This window comes from Caloenas nicobarica, chromosome Z (genome assembly GCF_036013445.1).
Source record: "Caloenas nicobarica isolate bCalNic1 chromosome Z, bCalNic1.hap1, whole genome shotgun sequence".
NCBI classification, from domain to species: Eukaryota; Metazoa; Chordata; class Aves; order Columbiformes; family Columbidae; genus Caloenas; species Caloenas nicobarica.
This window is the reverse complement of record NC_088284.1, coordinates 5,242,821-5,257,269: the sequence shown is the minus strand read 5'-3', so window position 1 is coordinate 5,257,269 and position 14,449 is coordinate 5,242,821. Positions and strand designations below refer to the sequence as shown.

The window sequence follows — 14,449 nt, the reverse complement described above, 5'->3', positions numbered from 1 at the left end:
GAGATACAATTAGTTATCAAGACATTAGCATTAAGACTTCCCCTGAGGCTCAGGTGCATTATAGTTGGAAATCCTACTGGCATTCTTGATCTCTGTCCTGAAGAAGAAGGCCTGAAATATGACCTGTATGAATCACCATTGTTTGAGGAGAACTGTACAAAGCAGGTGTGCCAGTTTGACTGAAAACAAGTTAATTTTCTTCATGCAGTTAGAATCCTTTCTTTTTCATACCTAGCACGGTCATTACCGGGACTTAGTTTGAGAACAAGAGATAACACCTCAGCACAGAGTTAATGTTTTAAATTGCTCTGGTGTGAGAGCCAAGGACATTCTGAGCACTCTGCCCTCAAGTGTGAGGCAGCGAGGAAGGGGGACATAGATGGGGCAGACCTTGACTGATATCCAGACTGATCAATAAGAGTATTCCATCTCATGAGGATCATGTTTCATATTTAAAGAGGGTCGGTATCTTCTGACATCTCTCTCTCTTGCATTCTCATCTCTTCACTCTCAGAAACCTGTTTGGGGGAGTTCTGTTTGGGACTTTCTTTAAATCAGCCTTTGCCATGCTACTGTTTTGCAGAGTCCTCTGGGCCTTTTCTACCTTATTCTCTCTTTTCTCTCTCTGGGATTGGCTGTTGGGACCAGGGTGTTATTTCCTGGGACTGGCTGTTCGGTGTGGATAGAGCTTATGAGGAATTGCATTGAGTATCTTATTTTATATTCTATTTTATATATATATATTTTTTTACTAGTAGTGTATTAGTATTTTGTTATTTTATTAAACTGTGTTTATCTCAGTCCAAGTTCCCCTATTTGGGGGGCTGGGGAGGTGGTGAGAGGAGTGAGCGAACAGCTGCCATGGTTGTATTGCTAGCTTAGGTTAAACCACAACAGCAGGGAAGGAAAAATAAGTGGCTGTATAGCATGGAAAAGAGCAGTCTTTTACACTTGATATCTGTCTCTTGGGGACAGATTTTCCAGGGAGAATATACCAGCTTATACCTATGAAGATGTTTCATTTCATGCATTTGGCTAGTAGATCCTGCCATAGTTTTTATACATTAATTTATGTAGCAAGGGTCAGGAATCCCTTTCAGGTAATCAGTTCTAAGCTCACAATGGGAATGATAAAATGGCAATGTGTATCCCAGCTGCAACTGCCTTCTTCCTTACCTAGCTTTACGTTCTGTGCTGGTAAAATAATCTAATAAACTTCAGAGACCACAGTAGCAAACTTTGTATTTGTGTATAGCATGTGAAGGAATGCTTTCTCTACCTTAACTTCCAAACTCACCTGACAAGCTAGTGCCTGACATTACTTCCTTACATCAAAGAGAGCACAAATAGTATGGCATTTTTGTCCGAGGGATAATTTTTTCTTCTGGAAAACAAATGGAATGTCAACAGGATTCCAACAGTATGTGACTTTTATTTTACTTCTTCCACCTAGTATGCTAGAATTCATTCTTGTTTACATCTATATATGAGTCCCTGTAGGGCCTTATGTGGGGCTCAGATTTTCTGTTATGGGCCATGTCTCAGGCCCTAGCCTGAGTGTACAGTAAAATTCAAGAGAAATGTAACTATGCAACAAGAATCTATGAATAAAGAACATGTGATATGCCCAGGTAGTATTTGGTGGAACAAGTCTAATCCACCTCTGTGAGAAGAAGAAGCCTTTTCAAAGCAAATGTGTTTTGATAAAAGCATGAGAGAGTAGCCCATCGATACAAACAGTAGCACAAATCTCTGGAACAGATACATTGGTTGGATAATTGTTTTGGGATGTGATGAATGAAAGCAGCAGTTTATTCTTGTCTTACACACATGGCACAACATACAGAACCGGCACAAATAACTTACAAAATCTCATACACCATGCTTCCTCTCCAATAACTTCTATTAAGTTACAACACCATAACGAATCAGGTATTTAGTTACGACAGATCCCCAGACATGGATAGTCTCCCATTCAAGGAGTTATTATTTTTGTAAGCTACTTAGACAAACATAATTTTTTACATGTTTAATACAGTACAGTATCCTTAACAGAGTTCAAGATATTCACAACGAGAATTGAATACTTTATAAAACAGCAGAATTTCTCATCTCAGTACAGGTCTACATTTGGTCCTGCCTTGTCTGGTTTACAGATGTGTCACGAGTTGTCTTTACTCAACTTTCCAAGCTAAACATTGCTTTAAATGAAACACAAAATTTTATTTACAAATTTTTTTAGATTTAATAAAAATGTTTTTGCTTCCCTTTCCTATTCATACTACTTATCCCCAACATCTACCATTTAGCTGGTAGAAATATTAACCCTCAAGCTGCTATAGAAACTTGAAAAAAAAAAATTGAAGACGACTTGTTGGATCCAAAATGAAAGATGGTCACAGCCCATCATTAATTCAAAAAGGTATCACCTGATTTTTAGAGATAATGTACTACTCATGAGCTAAAATACAAAACCTCTCTTTTTTTCTTTTTAAGTTGCAAACTGTCCCACTTTCTTTCATGCAATCGCTTTCAGTATAAAGTTATTTCCTTAATAGACATTATAATGACACTAGTTGTATGATACTGACGTAAACTCTCCCTGTCTGCATTAGATCAGTGTCTCCCCTTTTCCATGGTCCTGTTGACATTGCTGAGCTGACTGACAAGAAGAGTTTTGCTCTGTGATTGCACTTCAAACCCCATTGAAGCCTGTGGGCATCTTTCTTTGTATTGGTGGCTTTGAATTAGCTCTGCTTGAATGTGGCTGGCAAACTTCAGCCTTAAGTAGTTATTCAGCTTTCTAAAGAAATAAGAAAAAAAGATTCCTCTCCTGAATACATACAATACACATGGTTTTTTACATTGAGCATTATCATAAAAAGCACATTTATGTAATTTTGAAAATGTATTTTTACAGAAATTTATAAACACTGTTATATCAAACACATTCTCAAAAACTGGAGAAAATAGCGACACAAAACCTGGAAGAGCCTCAATGGAATTCTTCCAGTACTATTTGTCTACTTGCATATTTAATATTTCAGTGTCCTTTACTGCAAACATAATTTGGCCATATGAGAACAAGTAAAGTTGACACCAAATCCCCAAAAGTTTTCAATAGGACCTGGTTATGTTGTTTAATTAAAGTAATTTGATAGCCTATGTATGGTTTTTTACATGGCATGCCCATTCTGATACCTTTACTCTCATTGAGCAATACTTTAATTCCCAAATAGTCTCATTCACTTCAGTGGGATTAAACATGACAAAATGACATACACAAAAATACTGAAAAAGTTTTCCCACTTTTTTAAATCCTTCTGATGTCAACAACTAACATAATTATATTCTTTATACATGTGGTAATTGAAAATGATGTAGGAGTAAAATCTGACAAAAAAAAAAAAAATCTGTGTCAGAAATCAGGGTACAAACTTTAGGAAATAATCTGCCTGTAATTGTGCTATAGTTCTGACAGCCTAAAATCTATCTGATGTGACCAAGAGTAAATTTCACATGCCTAAATGCTTTATTTATATACTTGTTTATGTTACACTTGATAATCCCCCAGCCTGGCACAATTTAAGTTTAGAGATACATATGCCACACTAACATGAAATCATGGTGTTATTTTTAACTACCACCACCAATTTTCAGTACAATGAGTAATGGAAATTAATGCATATAATCTAAGTGAAATGAATTTTTCAAGTAGTTTTTCCAACATAATATTGGACAAATTATAACGTGAGCTTGGTTTCTTATCCTGCAAAAGTTTAAAAATGCATTAATCTTTGTATGTTGCAAGCAGTTTTACTGACATTAACGGCATTAGTCACAGTTCAGGAAGTTAAACAGCAGAATAAGGTTTTGTTCTCTCACTATATTTTGTTCTTTAATGAAACAAAAGAAGAAACAGCTTTTCTTTAACCATTATTGAATGGCTTAAGATGCAATTGGTGTAAGGTTCTGGATGTTACCTCACCTTAACAGAAATGCTTTCTCATGGCTTGAAATGCTTGAAATGTGATTCTTGCAATGGAAAAAAAAAAAACCACAACCCATATCTAATCCCAAACTAGCTGTATTGTAACATGTGCTGTAACCCATAAAGGAGCCCTTTTAACAAAATAATGTATGTTAACTTGCTTAATGATTTATAGAATGCATCTATTTTGATCACTGTAATAAAAGAAGTTATATATATACATATTAAAAAAAAATCCAAGTGTAAATAATTGTACAGTATTTCCACACATAAAATAACTAGTTACACGTGACGTGATATGTAAAGCAAATTGCTGAAAATCTCTTCAGTCTTTGGGATGATCGAAGTATAAACAAAGAAAACTTGCAAATAATGATTGAATTTTCATAAAAGAAGGTTTTTGATGGAGAGGCAAAAGGAACTCCCCTCCTACATGGCTTTTACAAACTCAGCCCCTACTCCCAGGAAGCCACAGGTGGGATATTTTAGATCTAGCAACATATTTTAATGAGGTTATCTTCTTCTGTGTAACAGTACAAATAAGGTTTCCAGTGACTTTTTCATGAAACATAGTTTATTTTTTTAAGTTTATATTGTTTCAGAAGTTTCAGACTATTTAAACTCTAGAAGAATATGAATCTAATCCAATTTCTTTAAAGTCTAATGAAATAGAAATTATTTTATTTGCTCTGAAAATTTAGTTACCTTCTCTTCTGATAATTCAATCCAGATTTTATTCACTCACTCACCTAAAAAAACCAAACTAAACCAAACCAAAACAGAACAAAACAAAACTATTGTAGTTACAAGTCTGTAATTATACCTAGCAAAGAAAGAAAACTGCTCCTTGCCTGTGGAAATAGGTATAGTTTTTCAAGTTCCAACCCCTCTCTACGCTGCTAACCATCACACAACATATGCCATTTGGCAATTTGTCTCCTAGGATATTCACAGATTTCTTTCCAGTGCTCTCCACCTGTTCCTTCTGCTGATGATCCCAAGATTAACCGGCCAATGACCTCATTCCTTGACCCCCTATCTGAATCTAAAACCAAAAATTCAATGCTGATATCATCAAGGCCCTCACAAGGAATATCAAAGACAAATAATTCATTGAACACTGCATTGGGGGTGCATTTCTTCACATGTGTTTTCTTTTTAGAAATTCTCTTCTTAGCATGATACAGATTCACTTTGACATAAGGGTCTGCAATGAAAAGAGAGAGCACATATCAGCTTTTCAGCAGTGTCATTTAGAAATTCCTTGATCTGGTTAAAGGTAAATTTTATCACTTACTCACATAATTACACCACAATGATGGTATTTTTCAAGTTTTTAAACATAATTAATCTCATCCAATTTTTGTGTTTACATCTGAATTAGTCCATTCAAGCTCCTTTCATGGTCACTGAAGACGTAATCATGATAGTCAGTGAAGTCTGGGACATGATTCATCTGACCAAATACAAGTGTTTCCTTCATGAAGTAAATCCTGCACTGTAGTCCACTGACCCTAATAACATCTTTACTACATGCAAAGATGGTTTTCAAATACACAAAATTCTAATGGATTCTGATAAAAACGTATCACTATGTATGTGTAAACAGAAATCTGCTTTTCATACATTCTACCTGTTTGTGATAACCATTGGTGTTAATAAGACATGCAAAGGAAAGCTTCATAAAGGAAGGAAGGGGCTCATTTTGACGGAAAGGATGAATGGATGCAATCTATGTCTGTTGTGGTCATATCAAAGTCAATTAGCTTCATTACATTTTTTCCATCAATTTTTATTGAACAAATGTACCACTAAACTTTACACATAAGGGTGCATTTGCTGTTAGGATATATACTTGACTTTATGTCTGTTCTGTAATATTATTGAAGAAGGGAAGGGAAAATGTCCATATTTGTAGCTGTCAACCAACTTTGCGTGTTTGTATTTCTATAATCATTTAAATGTTGCAAGATTCCTCTACTATTGTCTTCAACAGTGGCTATATGTCTTCCTTCAAAGGAACTCTAGAAAATGCTTTAAAATGATCCCTTCCAGGTACCTTGGCATTTATTTCAGTGCAAATGTGGGCCTCTTTCCAAATTCTTATGGTACAAAGATGAAGTATAAATCCCTTTCTACTGAACCCAGTTGAACAAGGTAGTCTATGTAAACCATCAGCTCATAAACATCAAGAATAATTGAATACTTTTTTAAAAAAGTAAAATTAAAACTGAACCATATTTAGAAATGCTATGCCAAAGTTGTCAGACTTAAATGATCAGATGATTAAAAGATTTTTGTTTCCTTGAACTGACAATAGTTTAACGGGAGTAAGGAGTGATAGAATACATCTATCGCTTTGATGTTCTATCACCATAATAAACATTTTATAAACAGGGTTTAATGTAATTTAAATTTTCATTGTCTTCAGAATTAATATATGCCACTCAGCACTAAAAAATGTCAAAATCAATATCCATCAGTGGATTTTTGCTGTTGTTCATTTCTGCTTAAAGGACGTTTTCTGACTATTGCTTCTGGTCATCTGGCTAGATAAGGCTAGAATGTTCTGTTTGATTTTATTAGGTCTGTTAGGAGACCTCAAGACCAAGGATCAAGGAAACCAAGGAGGTTGTGGGAGTAGAACAGCTTCTCAGTAAAAATTTCCCATCTTCCTAAGGAGAATGAGTTATGCAGTTGTTTAGCTGACCCCATGGAAACACCATTTCACCCTCCTCCTTGTCCAAGATTTATGTTGAACTGAGGGGAAGGTCACAGAGGAAGTAAGGACTGGCATGAGTACAGTATCTTTCTGACACCTAAATATCAGTTGAACCTGGCCTTGCTGATGAACAGCAAATAATGAAGAACTGTCTGAATGAACTAGATGTCCAGGTGTAGCATGACTGTCTGTATCTCTCAGAAATATTATGTTTTAGCAAAGTTGTACTGAGGGAAACAGAAATAACAAACAGAATTTATAGCTTTACTCATAAGATGTAAACAAATGTGTAGTTTGGATGTGCTGTAGAGTCCAAGTGGCTGCTGAGACTAGGAGGGCTTTTATTTTCAAGTTATTTTCCCACCTGAATTAACTCAACCAGACTTGGTCTGTTGAGATCGGCTTGCTGTCATGATGTCTTCATGAAATCTCTGGTATCTGCTGTAACTTTGGGGTTGATTATGAAAAGTACATATGATCTCTTATAGTGGAGTAAACTATTGGGCTGCATTTGTATGCTTCTTCCTTGTGATACATGAACAAATTTGATATCAGGAAGATTTCAATGAAACATCACCGTGTTAATTGGATTTATCTATAGCTTTTTTTTATTGGATCCAGGATGGGTTAACTTTCTAGGTCAATTGCAGTATTTCTTGGTATGAGAAGGAGAAAGACTGTTGTATTGGCTGTAGCAATTATGATTCAGTACTTCCCAAAACTACTTTCTTTTCTGCCTCTTTCAAAAAAGTCCTGTAAAATGAAAGAATATCAGTCTTATAAAGAGTCAAGAGTAAGATGTGCTACTGTTTATATAGTCCTTTGTTGTCTTATTGCTAGTATATTGGACATTAAATTTTATTCTGTTATTATGTTACCTAACATTAATGTGCATCTAAGTGCAGTTCTAGTGTTGGCTTCAAAGAAGGTTCCACTGAGTGTAAAATGGCACAAGACCAGGAGAAGGAAGGGTAAAAACTGTTCCTTCTTAGTACATTCCAAGCACAGCTCATGATAAAGCTGTGTGTTATGTTACAGCCTACTTCCAGAACTGGCAAAGTTGTCCTTTCGACCTTGACAAAGAAACTTTAGTACTCAGTGGCCCAAGTTCAGCACATGTGTAACTGATGGCTTTTCTTGGCGCTAAGCTGAAATAAATCATATGATGATCTCACTCAGTACTGATCTTCTACAAATAAACTTATTTTTGTCATAAACAAGAGATTTTATTATCTACAAACAACATCTCATACTTATGGCAGATGGGTTCTGTTCAAGACAATCACAAAACTCATCAGTTTCCACTGCTAACAGATGTCACGGATTTTTAATGTGATTGAAGAACAAATTTGTAAAATACATACCCTGTAAAATAAAGAATTGACCTAGACATTAATAAATTGAATAGGCTGCAAATAGTAGACACATCATTTCTGCATTTATGGGATATTTTTAGTCTTTGAAATGCACATTTTTGCTGTCTTCTGTCTGTCATTAGTAAAACCATTACCTGATAATCCTGACACATCGGATTTAGGTAGATGCCTGGCTTTTAAAACAACCACAGTGAGCGTGTTTGTTGTAGACTGATAACAGAGAGAGATCAGTAATTCTCCACGTCCAGATGATTTCTGAGGAAATGAAAGAAAAAAAATAAATTAAGCTACTTATAAACAATTATATTGGCCAAGTTTTAAACCAGAATTAAGAAGATTTATGAGCTGTCATATAACTGTATGTTTTGAAATGGTGTAAAAAGGTATAACTAATGGAGTTATGCTGCTTTACATAGCAAATATAATTCCCTCTACAGTAGTTATATAGCTCTTCTTTTGATTGGCTACTAGATTTAATGGGAACAAATAATAAAAACCTGAAAATATAGGTTGACATGACATCATTACTTCAGAGATTAGAAATGAAATCCTACATCTTGAGAAAAGAGTCTTGGTGAACAGAAAATATCTTAAGCAAAACAACATTCTGTAAAGACATTTTTTGGAAAAAAAAAGAATCTAAAAAAGTTTTAAAAAAATCTTCAGTAAAGTGTTTTTAAACAGGAAGGATTCAAACAGTGAAATCTCATCCCTGATACTTTCTAAAGTTGTATCATATACATGAAATTAAGATGGGATCAAAGACTTTGTGTATGATTATTAGATTTGAATTTGCAGGAATAGTTTATTTCACGGAAAGGAAGAAGGCAAGGGAAACAAGCAAAAATAATGCCTTACGTATCAGAAAACCCAATAAGTTATTAACAAAATATCAATGACATAGTTATAGTTGTAAGAGAACAATAGAATTGCAAAATAACAGTATTAGTTGTAGGTATGTTGTCTGGTAGACATTTATTTGATTTGGCAGCAGGCTTGCTCTTTGAAAACAATCACATTCCACTTCCTTAGTAGAGATAATGAGATGTGTGTGTGATGCATGTGCATTTCTGTGGTTCAGCTGTGATGGTTGCAAATTATCTTTACATTCTGAAATGAGACAGCATGGTATGAAATATTTTTATCCCAGTGAAGTCAGTGTTTTGCCATTAACTTCAGTAAGTCTTTGGCTTTTCCCTTGTGTCTTACTATCCTTAGTAGAGCTGCAGTTTGTGTCACAATTATTGATGGAGAAGGTAGTAACAGCACTGAAGTGAAAGAATACACTACGGCATCAACAATACTGTCTATAACAGGTTCCAATTTCCCAACTAAAGACTACCTTCATCCGTTAAGAATCTGCTATAAAACCCATGTAGTTGAAGTGAAAGATTTACATTGACTTCAAAAATCATTAAGAAATAATTATTTCAAACAGGAAATGGGAGGGAGGAGAAGAGGAACAGTATATAAATGTTTGCAATCTTTCCTTTTAAAGCAAATTATTGGGCATTGAGGCCTCTTGGCCTAATGTAAATGGGTGCACTCAAACCTGCTGGACCAGCTGAATAAGCAAGTAGAGTTTAGAACATTAGCAATTTCTCACAACATGCTCATTGTAATGTTCTTTTATTACATTTGTGTACTTTCTTCCTCAAACTGCCATTATGAAAGCATCTCAATGACTTGCATGATGAGCAACTTTCCAGGATGATAACAGCATGACACAAGAATAATAGCTAACACTAGCACAACACTTTTAAAGTTTAAATAAAATATATGTTACCCTGACATTTCTTTTGATGATCTCTCGGTCCATTAGCAGCTTTCCTTCTGACAGTTCAATTCCTGCAAGGGGAATGAGGACTTCTCCAATGACATCATCTCTGGAAAACCTGTCAAAGCTCAAGATCATAAAGTGAAGTGTTAAGTCTTGAATTTGGCTATAGGGGATCCCATAAAATGTGAAGGTCTCATCGAAAGCTGGATCTAAGGTTTTTCTCAGCACTCTGGTTTTCACCTTGTGCTTTTTCTCAGGCAGGATTGTCATTTTGATGTAGGGATCAGAAGTCATTGACTGTTCATCCATTGCTGGCAGCCCACGTGCTTCTTTGATGTTCACTACAAATGCCTTTTTCTCAAAGTTGTACTCTAAGGAGAAAAAAAGAGTTCCTAGCTTGTCTTGTTTTTCTTCAGATGACAGGGAAGTGATGGATTTTAAACTATCAGGGGATACTGAATCTTTCTTCCTTTCTGCAAAGTGCTTAGGAGATGAGTTTTCAAGATCTGGAGAGCTCTGGATTTTAGAGGTTGTTTTGGGGAAGTTGCCATTTAAATCTCTCTTCTCCAGATCAAGATGGAGAGAATTCTTTGGCATTGCTGATTTGTTCTTTGCTTCACTTTTTTCATCTGCTCCAAACTTCTTCTTACTGTTGAGATTCTCAGGGTAAATATCAACCCCTTTCAGAACATGGACGAACTTATATGGAGGGGTCTTATTGGATTTGGAAGATTTACGTTGGCAGCAGATCCAAGCAAAAAGGGAGACAGAGAAGACAAGGCCAAATGCACTAAAAATCCCAACCACTGTAGGAATTTCATCTGCAAATCAAATAAATAGCAACAAGCACATAAGCAGCAGTGCCTTGGACTCCGTGTGATATTTAATAAAGTAAAAAATTAGTAAAACAAACTGGTACAAGATGGTAACAGCAGCAGGATCAACAGACTGAAAGTGCTTTGCATTGTACATATCGCTCGCCACCTGCAGGCATACTAAGGAATGCTTGTTATGTTAGTATTTTTCCATAACCAGAGTGTTTGGGAGGAAAATACTATTCCCATCCTAATAGTAATAACCTTTAGTAATTGCTCGACTATCTCATCCCTCTGTGTGTAGTTTCTGAGTTTGTATGTCTGTGAGTAATACTGGCTCTCAGAATGTTTCAGCTTTGAGTTTATGATGCTTTGTTAGTTAGATAAAACAGGTTCTGAATTATACATTACTTACAGATACATCATCTGCTTTTCAAACTGTTTCCAGAATACTTTGTACACTCAATTAAATCATATTTTATGGTCTATTCCCATAGTTGCCTGGAGGTATCTCTTGAAAGAACTGAGTTTAATTGGAGGTTATAACACTCAACTGTTTCAATGAGATTCTCAATACTTTGCAAGAGGAAGTCTATGAAGAAAATTTAGAATAATTGTATACCCAGTGTATTTTCCAGATGGATGTGACATTAGGCAGTCACATCTGAGTCCAAAGCTGAAAACACTATTAGGTGTGCCATTGATAACTGTTAAGCTTTGCATTTAAAACACTGTGAATCAAAGCTATAGAGAGTTTACAGGAAGGGTCACTGCTTTTTAGTAATACATAATAAAAATATTAAAATTTGGTTGTCTTCTACCTCAATATGAATTCTATACTTAAACTAAATAAATAGAAAACTGAGTGTTATATCCTGAATTGCTATGTGGATACACTAGTCACATATAGAGTATCATTAGCCCTTCAAAGTATGCATCAGAAGGGCAAATGAGCACAACTAATTGAAAATCAAATTTTGCCCATAAGTAACATTACTAAGTGAGTTTAAACCTCCCATAATACAAGAATCAGAACTTAATCTTTATTCCCTGCAACAGTAGAAGACCAGTAGAATATCAATGGATGCCATTGTTTATGAATAAAGACAATTGTGTAACAGTTCTGGTTCTCTCACAAATGATTAGCAAATCATTCTGTATGAGAAAAGCAAACCTATCTCCCTCTATGTATTACTAAATCAGCTTCACCCAGGTAAGTGCTGGGCAAATAGACATGCTGCTTTTTAGTTGGATGATTCAAAAAGAATGCACAATGCTATCGAAGCAAAGTAGGACATAATGTTCCAGCACAGAAAGGATCAAGCTTGGTTATTAATTTCTTCTTACAGTATTCATATCACTTTCCCTTTGCCTACAAGCTGTAACAATCTATGTACTTAGTTGTAAGAACTTAATGAAATTACTGAAATTTATACACATAACTAAAAAGTATTTTTTTCTAAGTTAAGCACATGGCTCTGAGTTCAAGAGTTACCTGGGCTGCAGAAATTTAAAGATACATGGTATAAAGATAGAAAACAAGAAGTGATTGAAAACTTATCAGAATACTTTAACAGCTTTTAAGAATGATTTTCACGTCTACAACAATTCATCATGAGATGACGGACCTTTTATAGTAATGGACATTATGCTATATTTTAATTCTACAACTACTGAAAGCAGTGGTAGAATCAATTTGGTATTTAAAATATTAATTATATTTCCTAAATAAGTAATTAGATAAGCATGATGTCATATGTGTTGTTAGAAACATCAAGTGGGTGGGGCAGGAAAGAAGATGAAATGGTAACTAAAATGGTTTTATGTTTACAACTAATTATGTTGCAACCTGAATTTCTTGCTGTTGTCATAATGTAAATCAATTGGTTAACATCCAAGGTGGTATATAAATAGGAAACATCACCTATTAATTCTGGAACAAGTTATTATTTCAGTTACATGTTATAAATCTGGAGTCACTTAATTTAAGTCAGTAAAATGATCCTTGAATTAAACCACTTCTAAAGCAAATATAATCTAGGGTAGAGTCAATATTTGTAAAGCAGACTTCAGAAATATTTCTACTTACTGCTTTTCTGAATAAAGCTATTTACATATTTATTTTATGAGTGCTCATATACGGCTGCTTCTGAAACTTCCAGTATCACAGTTATCAACCTATATCCAGTGCATAGAAATGACAAAACTGAAAAGTTCATTATTATCTTTGCTATTCTCAATGAATCCAGACAAATCAAGATGCAGTTGTTACGGTAAAAACACTGGGATCCTGTATTTCCACCTTCCCAGCAATGTCTTTTACAAGACTAGCTTTCACTTAAAGTTATGTTGACAAGTCTTTCTCTACAGCAGGAAAAAAGGAATTATAATTATTTCAAGAATGGTTTGAATAAAGATTTTCTCTGTGGCACAGGATGCATTTATATCATTTAACTCTGAAGCCACACTACTTTAACTAAGACCAAGAAAACAACCCCAAACCTCTCTCTTTCGAAAATGCACCCACACAAATCTCTTCATTTCTCCTGTTGCTTTACCGGATTGGGGTCAAGGTGCAAGGCGGGGTGGGGGGGGGGCGGGAGAGTTAGAGAGGAAGGAAGAGGGAGAAAGGAAAGAAAGCAAATTCACGCAACTTCTGAGATCGAAGAGAACTGGGGCGGGGGTCGGATCGGTGCGGAATCAGGTTCCTCCCAACAAGCCGCATGCTGGCAGGCGCAGGGTGGCTCAGCAGTGGCTGCCTACCTGCACTTCTCCCGGGAAAGGGAGCAGCCCGCAGCCCCGCGGGTGGGAAATTGGGGCAGGGATGCACTTACCGAACTGCTGCCGGCTGGCCGCGATCGGAGCCATGTTGGCGGCGTGCGCTGTCCGCGGTGCTGGAGCCGCTGTCCGCGGTGCTGGAGCCGCCGTCCGGGGAGCGGGAGCCGCCTCCCCGGGTGACAAGCGACCTGCCCGGGGAGTCGAACGCTCTGTCCTGCTGTCCTTCGGCTCTCCGCTCTCACAGTGCCTGGGCAACCGGCTTCTCCAGCGTTTTTATTCTATTTTATTTTATTTTATTTTTTAAAGAAAACAACTGAAAAAACTAAAACAAAACCCGGAGACACAAGCAGTGGGGAAGTAGAGGAGGAAGCTGCGAGGGGTCTAGATGAGACGGGGGAGGGGAAGCTTCGGTCCTCCCCTTTGCACACTGATTTGCAACCCCCTTCCTGTTTTGGCTCTTCTGAGTAGCTCCGCTCTGAGACTGAAGACGTGGTTGAAACCCAAATTGACGCAATCCTGACGCTACAGGGCTGAAATCAGCACCTTTCCCACCTCCCATCCCCCCTCCCCAACCACCACACCCTCTCTCCCTCCTTCTCTCTCCCCTCTTCCCCTCCCCCCCCTCCACCCCCCCATCCTCTTTCTGGGGATTGAACACGCACTCATCGATTATTTTAACTGCCCTGCTGCAGGTTATGAGCTCCCATCCTCCATCAGACACAGACAGTGAAATGCTAATGTCTGTGATTCAGTGCATCTTGTGTAATACACGGGTGTGTCTGTTTTATCGGGGTAAGATTTATTTGCTTATTTAACTATCAGCTGCATAGGCTACAACAACGTGAAGGAGATGCCAACTCAGATGGTCCAGACACCCTGGCTCCAACTGGAAGGCATGTATTTCTCCTGTGACTGATGTGATACATTTACTGGATTTGAATCTTGAAAACTCCTGATGTACCTTCTCCCTGTCCCTTATCCCTGCTT

General features: G+C 36.7%; 1 protein-coding gene across 1 annotated transcript; it reads right to left on the bottom strand.

The window, feature by feature from the left end:
• Positions 1 to 4,890: 4,890 nt before the first annotated feature.
• On the bottom strand, positions 4,891 to 13,552 carry SYT4 (synaptotagmin 4). Its single transcript, XM_065657352.1, has 4 exons — positions 13,519 to 13,552; positions 9,876 to 10,690; positions 8,224 to 8,344; positions 4,891 to 5,198 (listed from the first exon to the last, which is right to left on the bottom strand). Exons 1-4 carry the CDS (start codon positions 13,550 to 13,552, stop codon positions 4,891 to 4,893), a joined length of 1,278 nt encoding a protein of 425 aa, XP_065513424.1.
• Positions 13,553 to 14,449: the final 897 nt, after the last annotated feature.